General features: G+C 40.0%; 1 protein-coding gene across 2 annotated transcripts; it reads left to right on the top strand.

Moving 5' to 3' along the window:
- The first annotated feature begins 774 nt into the window (after positions 1–774).
- Positions 775–16,958, top strand: impdh2 (IMP (inosine 5'-monophosphate) dehydrogenase 2). Of its 2 annotated transcripts, XM_084069189.1 has the most exons (15): positions 775–1,293; positions 3,542–3,590; positions 3,822–3,923; positions 4,837–4,911; positions 5,668–5,874; positions 6,516–6,603; positions 6,743–6,942; positions 7,426–7,516; positions 9,265–9,360; positions 10,611–10,682; positions 12,732–12,875; positions 13,979–14,123; positions 14,267–14,410; positions 15,505–15,588; positions 16,675–16,958. In XM_084069189.1, exons 1-15 carry the CDS (start codon positions 1,196–1,198, stop codon positions 16,694–16,696), a joined length of 1,617 nt encoding a protein of 538 aa, XP_083925315.1. In that variant the 5' UTR covers positions 775–1,195; the 3' UTR covers positions 16,697–16,958. The 2 variants fall into 2 exon arrangements, with proteins under 2 accessions (XP_083925315.1, XP_083925316.1); XM_084069190.1 differs by lacking the exon at positions 10,611–10,682.
- The last annotated feature ends 6,861 nt before the right edge of the window (positions 16,959–23,819 follow it).

Genomic DNA, 23,819 nt, shown 5'->3' with positions numbered 1-23,819 from the left:
ATATAATGTACTAAAAAGGCTATGAAATACTGGAATGGATAGGATGACATTCCAGTTTGACTTTACCAATGGGTAGATTCAGATCTATTCGTGTGTGTGTGTGTGTGTGTGTGTGTGTGTGTGTGTGTGTGTGCGCGCGCGCGTATACAGTAGGCGGGCTATAGACTGGATCTCAGCGCTGAACCAAAGAGGTCCCAGAAGAACCTTTGACAGTCCAAAGAGGTTTCAGTCAAGTCTGTTTCCAGAGTTTCCGAACCGCCGGATGTGACGTGTGCTGTCGTGTTTAGTAGACCTTGTATTGTGAATTTGTACTTCCATGTACTGTTGTTCTCATGTCTTACTAAATAAAGTACATCAATCAATCAATCAATCAGTCAATCACGTGTGCTGTCGCGGAAAACTGCAACAACGTAGCGCGGGATCCGGTCGGAGCGGAAATAACTTTACGTCATCAGGCTGCCGGAACACATGACCGGAACCTCCAGCGCCGTGCACCTCAAATGATTCCCCTTGTTTAAAATGTGTTTAGTTTGGTATAATTGTTTCATTTATTTTGGTATAATAATCCGTTGTGTCCATCTTTTATTCTAACTCGTTGCACGACTAAACTAATTGATTCGCATTATGTGGGGAACAAAAACAATGCCACACCAACCGAAACCCACCACCGGAACACGACAGTTTTTTTTTAAACCGGATCACACGGACCAGTTTGGAACGGATACCAGGCTTGCCTCCGCGGTGGAAAGGCTGGTGACGCGAGGTTAGCAACAACGCACGTGTTCAGCAGTGCACAGCACAGCCAAGGGTGAGGGAGCGAAGGGAGAAGGGAACAAAACACCAAGAAGAAGGGCACAGAGAACAGGCGAGCAAGGCCGAAGAAAAAAGACAACACATTGACTGATTTAAGATATATTGTTCCACTGTTACAAAGGTCAAACAGATCCCGGATTCCCGGTCGATCTGGAAAAGAATAAAGCGGAGGAGAACAAACGACAAAGGTTGCACACAGACAGACAGGTTGACAGCAGAGCAGACCACTGCTAAGAGGAGGACACATAACATTCACCACAGAAAGGACCAGGCCGCCAGAGAGACGCATAAATAAAAGTTTACTGGTGGTCTCCCTTTCTAGTCTCTCGGTGCTTGTGTTGTTGGGTCGTTTACTTTAAGCAGCGTTATTTTTAGAGACACCATGGCGGACTACCTGATCAGCGGACAGACCGGCTACGTCCCTGAAGACGGTCTCACCGGATCGCAACTGTTCAACGGAGGAGACGGCCTCACCTACAAGTAAAGGATCTGCATGTTCCCTCATTGATCCCAAAGGATCTTCATGTTCCCTCATTGATCCCACCCCAGACCGGGTGATCAGGAGACGTGTGTGTGTGCCTGGGTTCTATAAACTCGGTGCTTGTTGTGAGCTGAGTGACTCGAAACTTATTTGAATGAATAAAACGGTATTTTTTAACCCATCTGTATGTTCGAGGGTATGATCCGTGTTGCCAGATTCTGCGAGAGAAATAAGCAACCAGGTCTTTGAAAACGAGCCCAAAAGAAGCGACCGTGGGGTCACACTTAAACCACATCGGATTTGCAAATAGCCGACCTACAAGCTCACATTGCGACGCTTTGTGAGCTTGTAAATCTGATATTTTCAACAACCAAAGAAATCTTGAACAAAAAAGTGCAAAATGTGGAATATTCTTGAAACACAAATCTTGTATGGGGTCCCTGGTAATGCATAACTTTTCAGAAGGGGGTCCGCAGACAAATACACATTAAATGGGGGGTCCTTGACATGACAATGTTTGAGAGCAACTGGTTTAAAAACATCAGGAGACCAGCCCAAATAAGTAACTACACTTTAGAAGCAAGCCCCAAAAAAAACGCAACCTGCAACTACCAATAATTACAAGCGACATCACAGAAAAACAAGCCCAACGTCGCTTATAATAAGTGGACATGGCAACACTGGGTATGCTACAATAGCTACATTAATCTTATCTATACTAGCACATCTGCAGTGGTTGCCACTTGCCAACCACTACAGGAGATGTGCTACAGACTGCATCCATCCAGGATCTATCACTTCTTAACGATAAGCACGTGTATATGCAACAGGCTTCTGTCATCTTGTTTGTGTTCTCATTAAACTGACCCACTGAGTGAGTGCAGTCGGTGTATTATCCTGGCTTTATGATGCCGACCAGGTGACACTGACAATGACATCACCATACAATACATAATGTGCCAAAGTTATCAATCAGCCTGCATCTAATCTGATGTGTCATTCTAGAGAAGATATGGACTACTATGCTATATTTAGAACGCTTGGTAGTACAGCTACACTAACAAAATTCAACACATTTTATACTCTCCAATTGCCACAAGCATTATCAATATAACAAAATAAGGAAGATGCAGTATATTTTAAGATACTCATTCATAAAGCCCCTTGCTTAATGCTTATACATTTAACCTTTCTGTGTTTTACTTTCTGTCCCTAAAACAGCCAGATGAGATCCAGACATCATGCCAGTTTAGTCCACTGCCCACATGATTCTGTGAATGGCTCTCTTAATGTCCTGAAATGTGGGCTAAGGCTTACAATAGTTATCTTGTTTTGAAGCATGATTATTGGTTGCATGGGTGTCATCAAGTCTTATGTCACATGCACACAGACACACACTCAAACACCTCGTGGATTGACAAGGCTTGCAACGAGAAAAGTGCTAGGCAGACACATTTCACACACAGAAAACCTTTAGCTGGAATGTGTTTTCACGTACTAGTAAATGTGAATGTACGCTTTTATTCACAAGCACAAAGAAAGACGTTTTAAAGGCATTTCTCTCCTACTAAATGTGAATCATTTATGCAATTATTTTAGTCTAGCACAAGCTTAAAATTGCATTAAAAAGCCCACAATGTAAAGAGGCTGAGTTAGTTTAGTTGAGCCGTTAAGTAAATGCAAAACTATTATGATGCTCTCTGTGTATGTATGTCAAATCAATACACTATCATTTCATATATTGGATCTCAGTACAAAGCCATAGATCTCAAACTCAGTATCTGACATTGTGCAATTTGGTGGTCAAGGTCCGCAATGAGTTATGTCTCAACAATGCACACCTCTAGGTTTCTATTTGAATATGTGAAATATTTCATATTTCTTAGGGCTGTGTGTTGAAGTTTTAAGTTTAGTTATATGCGCTTTAATAACTATATAAATATAACACACCATAAGATCCTGCATACAGTACATGATATACTTGCACACATACAAATAAGCCTACACAAGTAATTTTGCCTCAGAGGTAATAGAACAATAATAGATGATTACTGAGATATGCAAGAGAGTAAAAGTATTTTAAAATGACTTCAAAGTTCAACAGACTCATCTGATAGTTTCAGTGAGGTAATTTCACTCTCGGAGCTGCTAGCAGATGTATCAAATGTAATCTATTGCATTGATCTCTTGTGTTGGAGTTGACCAAATCCATTTCCTCTTCCCTCCTCCCTACCTCGCTGTCTCCAGTGATTTCCTCGTCCTGCCTGGCTACATTGACTTCACATCAGACCAGGTGGTAAGTAGAAGGGGTATGATAATAATCCTCAGGAATATTCTTTGCCAACATTGGCATTTGTGTGTCTCTTCCATTACCCCAATAGGGCTGTCAAATAATCAACTATGAGTAATAATCAACTTTGAGGGGGAAATCCTAATGCTCTATGACTTGCTGATAAAATATGTCTATCTTATGACAAATGGCCAAGCAGCCGCCCTTTATGTTGTGACTCTTGCTGCCTTTCTTCAGGACCTGACCTCAGCCCTCACCAAGCAGATCACCATGAAAACTCCCTTCGTCTCATCTCCCATGGACACTGTCTCAGAGGCCAACATGGCTATCGCTATGGCAGTAAGTGTGATGCACAGAGACACACACAAACACACTTTTTTTTCTTTGTTCTTCCTCATGGACCTACTTGCAGATTATACCAATGTCAGTCTACCTTATGTGGATTATGCGGTCGACACGCACTGACATTTTGCACCTGACTTTTGTCTTTTTATTGTTTTTTCTAGCACCTTAATTAACGTCCATAAGTATATCATGCACAGTATACGTCTGCTGCTATGCTCACGCACCTTTATATCCTATCTCAGGTACTTGTGTTAATATGTGGATTACTTTTTTTTCTCTCTTGTTTGATCTCATTTTCCACTCCCACCCCCTTTCTTCTTCTTCTTCTACTGGGAACTACTCACGAAAACAAATGTCACCCATTCTTTTACTTCTGTAAACCTGTGATGTGACAATAAAGCTGATTCTGATTCTGACTGTAAGGTTAACCTCCATTCATGCTTCGTCACACGCCGAAAATAGCCGACCTACTAGTCTAGTTCACAACATGTTGGTCGTAGGTTGTAGGTCGGCTATTTAAGGCTATTAGGCATTGCGCGCACACACACACACACACACACACACACACACACACACACACACACACACACACACACACACACACACACATCAGTATGGCTAGTCTTACACTATTCTCCAATAGAGACTGAAACAGGCATTAAATTCACATACATATACAGTATCGCTCACACATATGTATTTATATATCGATAGATGATACTTACTGTAGGTCAAGTTCAATATAGCTATCACTATTTCAGTAAGTATACACACACACACACACACACACACACACACACACACACACACACACACACACACACACACACACACACACACACACACACACACACACACACACACACACACACACACACACACAGTAATGTATTCTCTCATGTGTCAGTTAACAGGTGGCATTGGCTTCATCCATCATAACTGCACACCAGAGTTCCAGGCCAACGAAGTCCGCAAAGTCAAGGTAACAATCAATTTCCCATTCTCCTTCCCAATTGGCTCTTCTGCTATGGCTCATAGAGTGTCATCAGTCTCTGTCACTGCCCTCATGTATGTTCCTCACTGTCCTCTCCACCTTGTGCGTTCTTATTATGTTGTTGTGAGTTTTGAGGTGTCTAACATCAAACTTCCACATGTTTCTACACGTTTCTATTCTGTGAATACTTAACGTCAGTCTCCCATAACATATTTCAATACATTCTTTAGCCTCTCTGTCATTTCATTTTGTTTGTATTTTCTTCAATTCATTTTTTAATTTTCTGTGTTTCTGTGTTTTTTCTCTACATCGATGCTATAGTTGCCTCTGTTTGTTTTTGCCTGAGTAAACCCAGTAGGGGGGACCTCACTCTTTCCTTACCTCAACGTTTCTACTCTGCTTTATTTAGTTCAACAGATAGAAGCTTTTCCTGGAGCCTAATAGATGAACCATTATGTCCATTAATATCTACTACCCCATTTCCCACATCTCCTCCCCCTCATTTTTCATTTTACCCTCCTGTTTTTCTCCCCTTTCTTTCCCAATCTTATTCCCATCTCCCCTAATCTTACTTCCCATTGCTCTCTCTCTCTCCCTCCATCATTTCTCTCTGATTACTGCCTCTCTCCCTCCCTAATCTTTCTTCCTCATCCCAATATTTTGTTCAATCCCTCCTTTTTCTTTCTTCTTTTAAAAAAAAACTTAACCCCTGTCCTTAACCCCCCCTCCCCTCCCTCCTCATAGCGCTATGAGCAGGGCTTCATCACAGACCCGGTGGTGATGAGTCCTAATGAGAGCGTACTGGACGTCTTCCAGGCGAAGGCACGCCACGGCTTCTGTGGCATCCCCATCACAGACAACGGCCACATGGGGGGTAAACTGGTGGGCATCATTTCCTCCAGAGACATCGACTTCCTGAAGGAGGAGGAGCACAGCCTGCCACTCAGCCAGGTGGGCGGAGATTAGAGAGGGGAAGTGAACCAGCAGTAAGCACAATGTGCCGTTTGGAAAGTATGTTTTCAGATTAAGTTCACTAACCCCCACCCCCCTTTCTGTCAGGAGATTAAAGGAGTTGTTGCAGTAGTTAGGAATTGGATACAGATAATGTCATGGTGAATGTAGAAAAATGGCGTGAAATAGTCGTGGATTTGTGCATTCTCACTTTTATTCTGCGTTTACACAGAGACGCACCAGTAGTGTACATGCTAGGTGCCTAGGTGGCGGTGTGACACACTGCCAGATATACCAGTCACGCATGAGTAGAACCACTTCCGCTGTACATCCTATCGCAGCTGTTTGTTTACACCAATGTAATAGCATATGAGGCGTGAGTTAACATGAGCCATGACGTCACACATTTTGCGGTTTACATGGAGATGCGACTTTTTTGCGTTTTCAACCCCCGAAAAGGCTGTTGCCCTCTAAATGGAAGGATCTGATATTTGATTTTGCCGTCTTCTTTAGAGACCGCTTAATCGTCTAAACGGGGCTATAGACATCCTTAGAGACTGTCGCTAAAAGTTGTGTTTATCATGTTCAGTAATGTAAAAGTGATTAACTGGTGGTTTGTCGGTCTCCTGCCCTTTTCCTAGGTAATGACAAAGCGAGAGGATCTGGTGGTGGCCCCAGCCGGAGTGACTCTCAAAGAGGCCAATGAGATTCTCCAGAGGAGTAAGAAAGGTAAGGATCCTAGGATCTAGGATGTTAGAACTGTTAAATGAATGTGAAATTCTGCAGTTGAATATGCGTCATGTTGTCAATTGGCACCTGCCAAAACAGGAACCTGACCTCCTCTCCTGTCTTCTATCCATCCCTCCAGGTAAGCTGCCCATAGTGAATGAGGAGGGTAACCTGGTATCCATCATTGCTCGTACAGACCTGAAGAAGAACAGGGACTTCCCTCTGGCCTCCAAAGACACCCGCAAACAGCTGTTGTGTGGGGCCGCCATCGGCACACACAATGACGACAAGTACCGACTCGACCTACTGGTGCAGAGCGGGGTGGATGTAGTAGTATTGGTATGGACTGGGTTTTTTACACTGCTTTTACTGGAACAGTTGCCTATCTATGTTTCTGCTTGTATTACTACTACTTAGTGGACCGGCTGGTGCAGAATGGATGTAATGGCATTGGTATGGTTTTTATTCTACTTTTAGACTGGCATTGCTGGAACAGAATCTGTTAATAAATTGGTGTTGGCGGAAGACTAGTTAATGTATTCTAATTCATACTAGACCTTTTGGTGTCAGTTGTAGTCATAGTTAGTATGGGTGACATACATAGTTTTGGACTGGCTTTAGACTGGGTTAACCTGGCATGGGAGTAACATCATACTGGAATAATGAAGTTATATACTGTAGGTGAAATCGAATGTAATTTTGTCATATTACAGGGCAGTAATCTGTACTGGACAGCATATCAATATTGATTTTGATGATGATGAAAACGTGTATTTTGTTTTGCCGAAGCCCAGGTTAACTTTGCCTGTCTTCTTTCTCCAGGATTCCTCCCAGGGTAACTCCATCTTCCAGATCAACATGATTAAATACATCAAGGAGAAGTACCCTCAGCTACAGGTCATTGCAGGCAATGGTGAGGACATGAGTCACTCTCAACCAGGGCTCCAAACCGGTTACAGGAATAGAAATGAAAATTTTACTAAGTGCATAATTGAAAACAGAGGGGTACTTGAGTGGCGCAGGGGTAAAGTTCATGCCCATCTCCACGGAGACTAGGGGTTTGAATCCTCCGGGGTGCTCCGGGAGTACAAGAAATGTCTATCCAAACTGTCTTAAGATCTGCATCATGTCTCAGCATGCCTTCATTATATCAATGCAGTGAATGCATGTTATTTCTCAGTCCCAGATCGTAGATTATCTTGAATTATCAAACTGGCAAAATTACACCTGTCCGTGCATGGGAGGTCATTCAACACCTGTCTAGCAATGGACCCAGTGCCGCAGACAACTCGCAAGTCAAACATGTTGCTAGCAAGAGAGACCATCAACACGTCTTCACATCACTATTGTGTCTGTTTTGGATGCATAGAGAAGCCTGTCTAAAGCGCACCAATAGTATTTTTAAGTAATGGGCTAGCATGGCTGTATCCAACACAGATTTACACAAACTCGCCATGAATTTCATTATACTTACTGTAATGCAGGTTTGTGTGGATCGTCCATTTTCATACCTGAGATTTATTATTTTCCCCATTGAGATCATTGTGACTGTGAGTGACTGACCATCGTCCTAGAATCAGGTTAATCATGCATTATCTTCAGCCAAATACCATTTCAAGAGGAGCTTAAAATGTTGAACTTAAAAATAAATTGAACTTATTTGTCAAAAATGGCCTTTGGTGCCAGTGGAATCCATTTATAGCACTACATGTTGGCATTGGAGATACAGCTGAAAAATGCATCCCTCCTTGGGAAGGGATGCGTTTTGGCCAACTATGTGCAGACTTCTGGGGATGTGCGTGGCACAACTCAACTTATATTTCTCAAAGCTAATACTGAGTCTTTCCCTCATCACAATGCCTGTAACCTTTCAAATACGTACATTCTCACCTAATTTCATTACAGTTTGCTCTGCCGTCTGCGAAGACCATAGCCACCAAGTAACTATTTAAATGACCCCTTGTACTGATTGGTCGTGATGTGTCTGTGACAAACGAAACAACAACCAGTAAAACCACGGCATGGCCGTCTGTCTGAGCTATTGGACTGTGACATTGACTACAGATCCCATTAGCAGCAATACAATTTAACAGCTTAAATTTTGGAAAAGTAAGCAGAACAATCTGCTTAATCTGTCCCTGCATATGACAATGGTCAATGATGCCCATGTGCAATGTACTTTCCTTAACCCTTTAACTGCCAGAGTTAAAACATTGTCTATAGCTGCCCTTGCCAGCGATTTAGAGCGATTTATAGAATATAATTCGATCCACCCGGCAATCGCCTCAAAAGACGCAGGGGGGGGTCTCTGAGAATCGGGGGGGGGGAAAGCGTGCTGTCGCGATAATCCGTTCCATAGTTATGGGCAGTTCCATGTGGCTTGTTTTCACCAAAAAGCAGAGAAAATTGATTTTTATAAATCCTATAATACTAAAAGAAACCAGCTTCATTTTGTTGTGATCATGTGATTTCTGGGTGTACTCTTCTTGGGTGATCCTGGGATCATTTACAGGTTGCGGAAGAGCGCCCTTTATATCGCTGAAACCACTGAAAACACCACATGACGAGAATCTCATCATTGGCGGTCAATGAGTTAATAAAGGAGTTCAGTAATACAGGCATACAGTGCTCAACAAGAAATCTCTCCGTGTCTTCCTCCAGTGGTAACTGCGGCTCAGGCTAAGAACCTGATAGATGCAGGAGCTGACGCGCTGCGAGTGGGCATGGGCAGTGGCTCAATCTGCATCACACAGGAAGGTGAGTGGACGGACAGTCAACCCCACCAATATACATAAACATCCCTGCTCAAGATTCAAGATCTTTTGTTGTTAAATTGTATATATATGAGTGCACAAGGGGAAAGTATTTGGTTTTGGTTCCTCAACATTGTTGAAGCAATAACAATTAAAAGAAAAAGAATAGCAACAAAAAGGAAAAATAGCAAAGTATGTCATAGCACACTTTGAGGTACTGTGTGCATACTTGTAAATATTATCCATATATGTATGTGGAATGTGTTTATATGTCTATTTACATGTATATAGACTGTATGTGTACGTACATTTATGTTTGCAAATGTTTGTCTGTGCAGTTACTGCTCTCACCCACACAGATCTCAGCCAATCCGGCATCTTAAAAGATGGTTACATGACTAAATGTTTTAGGGATAAAGGGGGAAACTTTGAATTCCCACAAGATGAAGTACTTGGAAGGAAATTGGGGTGGGTTGGGAGGAGTGTTTGAAATTGGTCGTATACTATACTGACCAAGTATACTCAAGTATATGAGGGTTCTTTTTTGTTTGCTGTTTAAAATGTGGTGTTCAGGAAGTTGTTTGTCAAAACAGTGGAATCAGAGTTTATTTTTTGTGTTTTTCACTACATAAAGCAAATAGCATATTATGAACTGGATGGAACTTTACAGTGGAAAAGTAACTGTTAGAAATAGATGTCAGAGCCTAAATGTAAACCGATAACAGGTTTAAATTCTGCTGTGTTGGATGCTGCTTCATGGTTTGGAAATAAGGCGAAAACATAATTTCTGTTCGTTGCCGTGCTTACTCTGTTTGATGTTTTACTTTGTGTCTGTTTCTGTCCATCCATCTTGTCCATGATTCCTCTCTGGCTGTCCTCCCTCTTTCATGCCTCTTCTGTCGCTTTGTGCTCTGGTGACCACTGACCATTTCTGTCTTCTTATCGCTGATTGCTCTCTCCATCTTCTTCCGTCTTCATCTTGTCCTTTTGTCTCTCCCTCTCTCACTTCCTCTATTTTTTATTTCTGCATTCCCCCTGTGTGTGTGTGTGTGTGTGTGTATACTGTATATTGTATGTATGCGCATACATATGTGTGTATGCTGAATGTATATGTTGCGTACACGTTTGTGTGTACATTGTATGTATGTGCATACGTGGGTGCGTGTGTGACTGCGTGTGTGTGTGTGTGTGTGTGTGTGTGTGTGTGTGTGTGTGTGTGTGTGTTTGCGTGCGTGTGTGCGTGGGTCTCCCTAGCACTCCCTTCCATTCCACCAGCAATAAAGCTCCACAGCCCCAAAACCCCAGACACTGTTACGGGGTACTGCAGTAAGTCCCTCCCCTCTCAGCCTGCACTGGGCTCCCATTGGCTCCACTACCACACTGTGCCCGCCCCCCCCTCCACTTCACAGCCTGCTGCATTGGTTGGTTAACGGCTCTGCATCAGTAGTTGTAGTAGTGGTACCAGTAATAACTGTAATGGTGGTTTTCACTGTGAAAGCTGGCCTTGGGTGTTTTGGGGTTTTGGATGCTTGTCTCTTGTCGTTCACTAATCTGTCAGTCATGTTGAGTCAATCTTTCAGTTCCCCACCCACCTACCTACCTTACCACCCTTGTATCTCTGTGTCTTGACTTGTGGCATCATCTAAATGAGACGTGCTGTCTGACGGCATTTGGATGAACACGATTGGCCCCGATCGTCAAATCAAGTGTTAAGTTAAGCAATCCGTAAGAATTATCCTACCCGGGATTTGAAGTCGGGTCTCCTTCACGAGAGCCACATTTTCTGCCGAGCATCATCCGATACATCTTGTCAACTAGTAGAGGCCATTCCAACCACAGGAGATACATTTCACCTCCAACCACTGCTGTTGTGTTAGTATTGTTGTACATATTGGTTAAAATAATGTTTTGTTCACAAAACAAAGTTACGGATTGCAACTTTAACTCTTTGAGAGTAAGCAAATGGACCCTTACATGTCCAGTTAGTTACATTTGTACACTCTGAGAGTACAAATGGTTCAATAACTGAGGATTTTACTGTGCTCTATGTGTTGTGTCCTCTGTGCTTGTGGTGAATCACCAGACTGCACATTCTGCATTGAGGATCAGGGGTTGGTCTGGCACAGGAAGGGAGTTGCCTTTTTGCCGACGGTGCATCATACATGCATGCAGTGCCACAGCGGCCAGTTATGCAGAAAATGCTTCTTCTAAAAGCCACATTTTTTGGCAAGTTGGGCAGAATGAATGCTGACAAATGTGTACTTGCTATTGGCCATATCATTATCTCACATTAGACACCAACAATTTAGAGATGTTTGGCTTGTTTGTTTGTTTGGCTTGGTAAATAGGTTTTAATTTGTTATTGGTACAAATTGACTGTATGTTACATAATAGAATCACCGGATGTTCTGTGGGAACGGATGGGAGACTTGGCACTGATATTACAATATTTACAGTAATTGTTCTACTGATGTGGTTGGTTTAACTTCCCCATTCACATTCTTTAACAGCCCATAAGTCAATAACAAACATTTTCCTTTTGCACGTCCATCAACATTATTCTTTTTATGACGTAATTTTAAAAACATTGGTTGACTTTTTTTATTGAATCTTCTGTCATCTGACATGCCTTTGATGTTAAGCTATTGTGTAATGTGTTGGTATTAATGGGAGCTATTCATCCAAAGCATCAAAATGGTGCGCCGTAACTGAGACATAGCTGAAATACTTGACTAATGTAATTGTTACTTCTTTTAAATGAATTGTTGTTTTTAATGAATGGGAGTGTTTGAGGGACAGTCAGAGTTCCTCTCCAGTAAATAGAACTTAGTCAAGTCCCACTTTATTTATCGTGCACATTTTTTACACGAGGAAACACAATGTGCTTCAATAAAGAATTTTGTAATGTAATTCTTTTTGTACAGAGATATAGACAGTGACACGAATAGCACTATTATTTGGTTGCTGTCTCTAGTCGATAATATACTATACTACTTTAAGCCATTATAACAACTAAATGTTTCATGTTAGAAAGTATTTGACTCCACACAAAACAAAAATCCATCCCTGTATTTTCATGTTTTCAAAGTGTCTGCATCAGTTTTAAAGCATGTATACTCCTCAAGATTGGCTATATGTAATCTCAGTCTAGGTTATAACATATTGGAATGGCACTGGTGAAGAAGTCATTGATTTTGCTGTAGATGCTGCCCTAAACATTACTATTGTTTATTATATTCATGTTATTTATTAACTTCCCCACTTCCGTCCTCCATTTTGTGAAAACAAGACTATACATTGGCTTTGTTTGGCAAAAACTGAATGTATTCATGCGTTTCACTGTTGTTTGATGCTTTGTACTCTCCGTCTATCCAGTGTTGGCGTGTGGCAGACCCCAAGCCACAGCTGTCTATAAGGTGTCAGAGTACGCCAGGCGTTTCGGCGTGCCGGTCATCGCTGATGGAGGCATCCAGACAGTTGGACACATCGCCAAAGCCCTGGCCCTGGGGGCGTCCACAGGTACGGAGACTTGAGAGGAAAGGAAAGTGTCTGCATTGATTAACCCATTAAGACCGGGAACACATCTGTGTCATTTTAAGATTTCTTTGGCTATTCAAAAAATACCAGATATACAAGAGCTTGTAGATCTGCTATTTTTTTTTAATCTTTTTTTTTTTTTTATCTTTGAATATATATATATATATATATAAATTTTTTACTCAGATCTTTGCTTCTGGGGGGCCCTGGAACAAAATATTTTGAGATGGGGGTGTGGGGGGGGGGGGGGTCAGTGGACAAATACATTTTGGTGGTCCTTGACATGAAAAATGAAAAACAAAGCAACATACGTTTTGTTTTTTTTAACTGTTAAGTTTTAGAAGACTTTTTTTTTTGCTTTGGAAGTGTGTTACACTTAACATATTTTAGTTTTAAAAATAATAATAATAAAAAAAAAAATTCTACCTGTAATGACATGCCCAAAATAGGGATGCCAGATTGAAAGTGGTTAAGATGCTATGATGAATGGTCATCATGATATATAAAGCTCAACCACTAGAGGGAGTATTTGCTTTAAAAACTTGTAGTGTGTGAGTTTGACAGTTCAGGCATGGTAACGTCATAAGGCATAAGATTTGTTTTTGTCAGTTAATGAAATTCCATTGGAAAATGTATTAAATCCCTTTATTTGAGTCATAATTACAATTGATTCTCTAAGAAGAAGACTGCAATTTGAAGCCATAATTGTGTAAAAATTGCTTTTAACTTCATGAGTTGGCACCATATTACCTTGGTTCGTTGTTAGGCATGTGTAACATAACTGCATTATACTGTGTGAAAAAAGCTTAGCAGATAAGTTATCAATAAAGCAATTTCATGACATATTTAACAGTGTAATAAATAAGCAATGGCATGACAGATAGTGTAATATGCACATGAATGATACTCTATCGCATGGCAGTGTCGCTTGTGGTGCAATGTTGGCTTGAAAATCACTTCTTTTTGGCAAGCAACACAGTGGGGCTTATAACTTAAGCTTAGTGGTCCAATCTTCTCCTCTTTCTATTACTTAGTATTACATTCACTTTATATCACTCTCTCTCTCCCCCGCTCGCTTTGTCTAGTAATGATGGGTTCATTGCTGGCTGCTACCAGTGAGGCTCCTGGAGAATATTTCTTTTCTGACGGCATCAGACTGAAGAAGTACCGCGGTATGGGCTCATTGGACGCCATGGACAAGAACCTGGGCTCGCAGACAAGATACTTCAGGTACACAAACAGTACACACACACACACACACACACACACACATAAGCCATAACCTGGCTGAGATGCATACCACAGTGCAATTCACGGCAATGTAAACAGGACTTTTAAAGTAGTGTTTTGTTCAATATCGTCCCTGTCCATAGTGAGTGTGATAAGATTAAGGTGGCCCAGGGCGTATCTGGAGCGGTTCAGGACAAAGGCTCCATACACAAGTTTATTCCCTACCTGCTGGCTGGCATTCAGCACTCCTGTCAGGACATAGGTTCCAAGAGTCTCACACAGCTACGGTAAGACTAACTCATATATCTATCTATCTATCTATCTATCTATCTATCTATCTATCTATCTATCTATCTATCTATCTATCTATCTATCTATCTATCTATCTATCTATCTATCTATCTATCTATCTATCTATCTATCTATCTATCTATCTCTTTGCTTCCGTGGGATTTAGTTTGTGCATTTATTTTCTCCACAAACAAATTAATGTGACAAATTTAGTACATTGGGTATAGTAAACCAGTGGTTCTCAAACTTTTTCATGTCAAGGACCCCAAATGGACACTTATTAGCCTGCGGACCCCCATTTCAAAAGATACATTTTAAGGACCCCCAGTTTGACATGCATTAGGGCTACGGACCCCCATTTAATGGCATTTCTATCTCTGGGACCCCAATTCATGTTGTAAAATCAATGTTAACTTTACAGACCCATAAGGGTCCATTTGGTTCCTATCCATCATTTAGCTGGGGACCCCCTGGAACCCCCTCAAGTAACCCTGGGGGTCCCCGGATCCCACTTTGAGAACCAATAGTAAACTACACTGTAATGGTCAGACCACTGTCAGCATATTGGGCGTTTACAGGACCAGGTGATGGCCAAACGGGTAGTAGGGTGTAGTGGAGGTTAAGTGTTGTTTACCACTCTTGGAAGGGTGGTAGATATTTCCCTCGTGGGAGACCTGGTCGAATCCCGGGTGTTACAGTTGCAATTACCTCTCTTTGTCGGGAGACATAAAACTTAGTTGTTGATACCTGCTTTTTCTGTCTCACTCCCTGTCTCTCTTTTTCTCTCACTCCCTTTCTGTCTGTCTCTTTCTCTCACTCACTCTCTCTAAACTAAACTAAACTAAACTGCTGGTTCAGGTTTTACTTACATGAACCAGTAACGTTGTTGTGTTCCATGACATTGAGACACTCACTCAAAATGTATCTACACACATATGTTACTTACTTTATTTGAATACTTTATATTTTTATATTGCCTCTGTTCAAAGCCAAACGTAGTGTCTATCGCTGTAACATGGTATTCCTTCCAATATAAGTTTTACTGTGACTGCTGATGGGTGTAACAGTGTTTACCTTCCCCCTCCATCAGAGCCATGATGTACTCTGGAGATCTGAAGTTTGAAAGGAGAACAACGTCAGCTCAGATGGAGGGAGGCGTTCACAGCCTGCACAGGTACACACACACACACACACACACACACACACTTCAAATTCAAATGAGTTTTATTGGCATGAGAAAACATACGTTAACATTGCCAAAGCAAGTGTCAAAATATAATAATAACGGTTTAAGAAAATGGGGAAAGTATATACAGTTGGAGGGGGTATAGTATTGTGTTAAATAGAGCTATATCACATTGCGTCGTTATATATACAGGCTGTAAAGCTTTTTGAAACAAATAGCAGCAATCTTTTGCAGTCACTTTGGGACAATTAGCAGCTTTTCTTCTCAAAACTATTTAAATTGTATACAAAAAAAGCCTCAGATTTAAAATGTGTTTAAAGGTAGCAGCTCTGTTTATATGTGCAGTAGGTCTAGAGGTCTACTCGTAGTAGCAAGTAGTCCTTACTCGCCCATGCATGTGTATAAACACACAACCTGCTTACTCGCTGCCTATACTATTACATCATTGATTTTGAATTGAACTAAAATGAATCACGAGCACACGCACGCACATGCTTGCACACACGCACGCACGCACACACACTATAATATACAATATGGAATCTTGTTTCTTATGTGAAGATGCCCTGTATAGCTCTTATATTAGTTTCACAATATACCCCCCCCCCCACACACACACACACACACACACACACACACACACACACACACACACACACACACACACACACACACACACACACACACACACACACACACACACACACACACACACACACACATACATATCAAGTTCCCCTTTTTCCTCTAGCATTTTGTCCACTGCTTCTGCACAGGAAGTCTTGGAGATGGTCATGTGATCTACTGATCAAGCTAAACCTTGTTTTCCCTCCCTTTCTCCTTATTTCTGTCTTTCTACTTCCCTCCTTCCTTTATTTCTTTCTTTTTCGTCTCACTTTCTTCTTTCATTCTTTCTGCTTTACTCAAAATGTTCCCTTATTACCTTCTGTCTGTGTCTCTCTCTGTCTCTGTCTCTCTCTCTCTCTCTCTCTCTCTCTCTCTCTCTCTCTCTCTCTCTCTCTCTCTCTCTCTCTCTCTCTCTCTCTCTCTCTCTCTGTCTCTCTCCTCCCATAGTTATGAGAAGCGTCTGTTTTGAGGAGTAGTAACCACCATAGTGGCCTGGAGATGGAAACTTCTTTAAGGAAACACACTATGCAAAGAGACACACACACACACACACACACACACACACACACACACACACACACACACACACACACACACACACACACACACACACACACACACACACACACACACACACACACACACACACAGAGAGAGAGAGTGTACCTGACATGCCCTCTTCTGCACATATGCTCCCTACACACAGTATGTGTGTGTAACGCACATACAGTACATACATACTGATACACTCTAACCAGGATCCACCAGTCTTCCTGTCTGTTGTTATGCATTTCGTGTGTGGTGTCCTTTGTGTGTGTTTGCATGTGTGAGAGAGAGCTAAGCATTTACCTGTCAGAGTGTGTGCATGTGTGTGTGCGTTTTGATGTCATCTGATGCCTTCCATGTTGCGGTGAAAGAAAATATTCACAATGTACTGACATGTCCGATGAAAGTTGAAAACTTAAGTCGTCAAATAAAATAAAAAACTATTTTTTTTCCAAAAGCCATTGTTTGTGTCATTTATGGTGAGCTGAAGACCATTTGGTGAAAATAGCAGATCTACAAGCTCTCAACTCAGAACATAGTGAGCTTGTAGAGCCGCTCTTTTCATCGAATATATTTACTTTAGAGCGTAAATAGAACAGAGCCTAGTTTAGAGCCCTTTGGAATCCACTGCCACTTTTTGTAATTGTTTTGAGGGAATTGTTTTTGTCTCACGACTAGCTTTTAAAATGATCTGAGCTTAAAAAAATGGTTAGAGCATTTTGCACATGCAGTTTTTTCCCCTCAAAAGTCAGAACTTGTGATTTTTGGAAGCTTTTCCACTTTGACTAATGTACTTTACACACATGTATACTCTGCACAGAGCTAACTGCTCTGACTATAGTCGGAAGTGAACATCACTCTTGTTGATGTGTCAGTTTAATTCATCTTTAAATATCTTTACCATATCGTTGCCGTCGGGCAGACACCTTGTATCTCCATATTTCAACTTTCTATGTTTATGTATTTCTCGTCAATTAATGGTCCACAGCTAAATTACTTAATAATAGCATCAACATTTGTTTAACCACTTTAACCCTATGTCGCACAAAAGTAGTGAAACTAGCAGATTTACGAGCTCTGAGCTTGTAGATTATGTTCACTATGGAGGACATACAAGGTTTCCACCTGACAGTAACGATATCTTAAACCCTGGGTCTGAAACACTCGTCATGCAGCTTAAGAGACGATCCATTAAATGTCCGAAGAGCGTCACATTCTCATATTACCTGCACTAAAACATAACGTAGTTCATAGGCTTGTTTCAGCATGTACCACCTCGGGTATAGCTGACATTTCAATGCTTTTGAGCTTTGGTCGTCATGTACACAGAGATCCATATTGTTAATTTAACTCAAAGAGTGTATAAGTAGAACTGTTCCATTTGTACAATCGGCTACTGAGGATTTTACTTGACATTTTTTCTCATCTCATAAAAAACTAATAAACTAATAAATAAACAACAATAAATAATAACAACAATGACAACAACATCATCATCAACAAATGAACAGCACACATCATACACATTTTGTGCTAAAATAGCAGACCAATTGTGGGCAGTAAATCTGTCCACCTACCGTCACTAGCCATATCAATTAGTAGTTTCATTGTGGAAAACAGTGGAGACCAAAGGTCTTGGAATGTCTGTCCCCGGTTAGGTTATAAAACCTCAATCTTAATAAATCAAAAGTTCTGAATCTGAATCTAAAATCTGCAATGAACAATGAACTCAAACACACTGGACATCCCAAGATGCCGAATACTGCACAGTATGTACTGTATGTGAACCACACTGACCGTGTATAGCAGGCTGCCCACCTTTTCATGAAGGAGAAAAATGCCTGAAATAGATCTCACTAATTATTCAACTGATGGGTTTAAGCTCAGGAAGATTCTATGTTGTTCAAATATGACTGAGGGGTAAAACATAGGGCTTATTAACAACACAAAAAAATACTATTACAAAATCAAACCGTAGATAGTAAAAAAGAAGCCAAAGAAATTACAGAAATCCTTAAAGGATTTGGGGGCTTTTTTTCTATTTTACAAAACACAGAGGCCAATCATTTTAAAAACGACTTCCCATCTATAGCTAAAAAAAATGTTGTTTCTCAATCCTTTCGTCCTTCCCTGGGTCATTTGGGATTGATCAAGTCAATCAATACATGTTATGATAATTTAGGTGTCTCAATGACAGTGAATGCAGTAGTTAAGAGGCTTTCAAATGCTCTAAAACTATTGGTATTGGCCTGGATGGGATATATTGTCTTTTTTTAAAGGCATCACGTCTCAAATGACCCACTTTTTTAACTTCTCTTGATTTGGGAATATTTCCAAAAGACCTGAAAAGGGCCAAGGTTATTCCCCTTTATTAAAAAAAGGGAACAAGAATGATCAAGGCAACGACAGACAAGTTTCAAAACAATTTGCCATTTCTAAGGTGGTTTTATAAGTAGTATTCTACAGACACTTGTTTACTGTATTTAATTGAACAAATAAGGAAAGAGATTGACAAAAGTAATTTGCGTGGTATGGTGCTGGATGACCTCCAAAAGGCTTGATACGGCCAGCCATAATTTTGACAGGTGCTTCTCAATGGAACGGTTTGGATATACAGTAGCATTTAAATGAACTTATAATTTGAGAAAGTTTAAAAATCAAATAAGAACTGGGCTGTTGGATAAGCTGGTTTCTTTCCTTCCTTTTTTGTTTTACAATGTCATTGTCATTTTTTGTTATTTAAATCGGTTTTATTTATTATAGCTATGGTATGACTCACGTTGTGTTTGATTGTGTGAGGACTTTATTGTGTTTTATCCTTGAGTGTTTTTAACCAGCATGATTTGTTGGTTAAGTATAATCAAAATGCAATAAAATGAAAAGAATTAAGCAAAATAATATTGTTTATGTAAACATACTATAATAAACAATTTAAATGAAATTGCCACATAAGTTAAGAAGTTACTTCTCAGCAAGACAACTAATATTGTTGAAAACAATTGAACGAGGATAAGTCACAGTTTTGTCCAGTTGCAATGGCCTACAGTATCTATGAACAAACATCCACCAATTCAATGACACTGTTCACCCATCAGCTTGTGATATGGAGATGGAGGCTTGGCAGCATACAAAATAAATTGTCCTACTCTGTGTATCTAATTTAATATACATTCTAGTATCAACAGAGCCAAGTCAAGTCAAGTTTATTATGACACATTTCATGACTTACTTAACTGGTGTATGTGCTTCAAAATAAAAACCAACAAGAAATAGGCAAAGGAAAAAACAAAACAAAAAAAATATATATATAATTATTTAAAGTCAATAATAGTAATAATAATGATTTTTTTTTTTTTTTATCATAATTACGCCATAAGCTGATTTAGACTTTATTCTATGTATAGTGAGGAGACTTATATCATTTTATATAAGTCAATGGTTCTCAAAGTATGGTCAGGTGACCCCCATGGGTCCTTAGGGGGGTTCCATGGGTTCCACAGCAAAATGATTTAATAATAGCATCAAGATGAGTTTAACCACTTTAACCCTATATACATTGGCTATTATGAAAATACAAGCTCACAATGTGTCGTGACGTGAGCTTGTAGATCTGCTATTTTCAAACAATCTTGAAAATTTGAAACATTTTGAATATTTTAACAACACAAATCTTGCATGGAGATCCATCCAAATATGGTGGTCTGTGGGCCAAATACATATTAATTTGGGTATCCTGACATGAAAACGTTTGAAAACCACCAATTTATCTGAATTATCTCTACCGTCTGTATTCTGAAGGTTAGACACATAATAGCAGTTCATGGGAACCATTTTCAGACTCAGTTTAGTTGGTCATGAGAGAAAACATTTCTTTTACACAAGGGACATATCTGTTCATCTGTTGCACCACTGTGGGGCCACTGGGCGTAGTCTTCAGGGCTCCAGTCTGATGATCCCACAAGGGAACCTGGTATACCTCACCAAATCCACCGGACTTTCCACAGAGTCAGGAAGACAGACATAATGACAGAAGGATGGACAGCTCCCACCCCAGTCACGCTCTGTTGAACACACACCTGTCTTTCAGCATCTATCATTTCATAAACACAGGTGGTTTTGATTAACACTATCAAGAACACAAGGTGTCATTTTACAAGGCTCATGTTTTCTTTTGCCATGTGTGTTTTATGTGTGTTAATTCGATTTTCTGTTTTCCCCTACAAACTTAAGTCTTCTGCGTTCTTGATGATATTCAGAATAATAACTTAAAATAATGTTGTATTTATACTTTCATTTCTGAAATGAAACATCATTCATAAATGATGATTTATGAATGATGTTTTATGAAGTATTGTGCTCAACTAACTAACTTTGGAAAGGCAGGTATTACAAAGACTTATACAATCAGGAGCATATTCCATTTAAGTTTGAATCAATTTCCCCTTGTGCTGAAAGCCAAAGCTTTCAGTACACACACACACACACACACACACACACACACACACACACACACACACACACACACACACACACACACACACACACACACACACACACACACACACACACACACACACACACACACACACACACACACACACACACACACACACACACATATATATATCACTGAAACATTCAAACAGCATCACTGAATTACAGTGGTGTAAAGTAACATGCAGTAAGTGCATGTACTCAAGTACTGTACTTAAGTACAATTTTGATGTATTTTTTACTTTCTTCAGTATTTACAATTTGCAATACTTTTTCTTCTACCCCACTACATGTCAGAGGCAAATATTATACTTTTACTCCACTACAATTATTTGAAAACTTGAGTTACTAGTTAGGCTACTTTGTAGATTTGGTCATTATTACAAAACATACACTATGATCTACAAGCTCACATATTTTCAAAAGATTTGTATACATTTTAAACATTTGAAAACTTATGAAATGGGACATTCTGCATAATGAGTACTTTGTGCTTTTGGTACTTTAAGTACTAGGGATGCACCGATATGGAAATTATTGGCCGATACCGATGTTTAAAATAACAATTTAGCCGATAGCCAATACTGATACCTATATTTGTTTATTTACCTATATTTAGTTTTTGGTGTTAGTATTTACCCCATTTGTGCCAGGGTAACAAATACATCTTCATTATAAGAAATAGCTGTTCAGAATCTACAGCTTGGTAGGTTGCAGATAACCAACACACCAACATAGCCAGCGCGAAATGAATGCTTAACAACAGATAATTATTGGCTACTGCCATCGGTTATTGTCAGCTTTATTTGCTGATACCGATATTGACCGATATCAGCCGATACCAATATGTGGCCGATATATCGGTGCATCCCTATTAAGTACATTTTGATACCAATACTTTTGTACTTTTACTCAAGTAAATTTTGAATTCCGGACTTTTACTTGTAACAGAATATTTCGACATGGTAGTATCGATACTTTTACTTAAGTCAAAAATGTACTTTAATACCAACACCACATTGGTCCTTTCACAGTAATCATACAGTATCAGAGTAGTCTTCAAAAGTGTTACTTTTTTACTTGAGCAGCAATAAGGTAAATAATCACATACATGTACATGTTCAACATAAGTAGTCTTATTTCCTCTTGAGTCATTTTTAAAAGTAACAGTGGCCTACTTCTATTAGGATGCATAGGATATTCCAGTACTCTCTCCAGCCCTGGGAATATTTTAGTGTTTGTTTATCAGAGCAGGAATCAAGATATGCAATGCAAGTAATATGCAGTGTATACAGTAGGCCTAAGTAACATTAATACACTTCAATATAATATCTGTGACATACTAATTCATTTGGAGGCAGTAGAAATACCAACCATTGTATTTCTCTAACAGAGCAGGGAGAAAAGGAGGGAGGGTGAAAGGAGGAGTTTTGAGGTCACTAGGAGAAGTGAAAGTGAAATAAATGGTCTGGAGTATTTAAGAGGAAGTTTGGACTCAACAAGCTGTTGTCATACAGAGACCAGAGCTACAGAGAGGGACCTGCTGGCTTTAAAGCGGTAAGAGTGGGAAACCTGACCTTGTTATATAGTCATGTCACTGTCCTCTCAGTGTTATTCATTCTGTTTTCTTTTTTCTTTTATTTCTTTTTTTGTTTTGTTTCTCTGACAGGCTCTGTCTTGATTTACTTTCACTTTGTTTTCCCTCATGTTTTTAAATTCGTTCCATTTTTGTCTGTCCCCACTCTTCCCCTTTCTCCTTCCTTCGCCTCAATTCTCATTCCTTACTTTATCCTCTCCTCGTATATGCACAGAGATCTGTCACTCTCATTGTCCATTATTTTGTCTTTCAGTTGCTTTTATTTTCTGGGCATATTTGGAAGTTTTGAGGACATGCTGTCAATGACATAAACTTCTGAAGTTATTTGTCCTGTGTATCGAGTTAAATCTGTACCATACTGTGTCCTTCCTTAAATCTTTTTTCACCATCTGCACCTCCTCTTACATGCTAACCTCCAGTCCTCCCTCCCTCCCCTCTCTCTCCCTCTCTCTCTCTCTCTCTCTCTCTCTCCTCGTCACTCTCTTCCTCTCTGTATATCTCTCTGTATATGAGCTTCAATTCTCTCTCTCTCTCTCTCTCTCTCTCTCTCTCTCTCTCTCTCTCTCTCTCTCTCTCTCTCTCCTCACCCTTTCTCAGTTTCATTCTTTCGATAGATACACAACTGGTTTTTCAAGATGTCTATAATGACATATGAGGCCAGACGTTTATGTCCAATGTGTAACAGGCGAGATACTGATTTGGGCATCCTGAATTTAGAATAAGAATAGAAACGTATGCCATGAACCAAATCAAATTGAGAGCTCTCAGTTGCTTAGCAATGACATTATCATTTGGGATACTTTGGCCTGTTACAACATATTACATATTGTTTTAATGTCACACATTTTCTATTTGTAATTCAATGTGATTCAAATATGGAGGTTCCAATCTGTATTCTGTACATGTTATGAGCCAAAAAAACGTAACTATAAGTAACTATGAATACTTTTAATTT

The sequence above is a fragment of the Gymnoscopelus microlampas genome (assembly GCF_963454915.1).
Source record: "Gymnoscopelus microlampas genome assembly, chromosome: 10".
Lineage (NCBI taxonomy): Eukaryota > Metazoa > Chordata > Actinopteri > Myctophiformes > Myctophidae > Gymnoscopelus > Gymnoscopelus microlampas.
The sequence above is the reverse complement of the archived record's forward strand: the minus strand, read 5'-3'. Positions and strand labels throughout refer to the sequence as shown.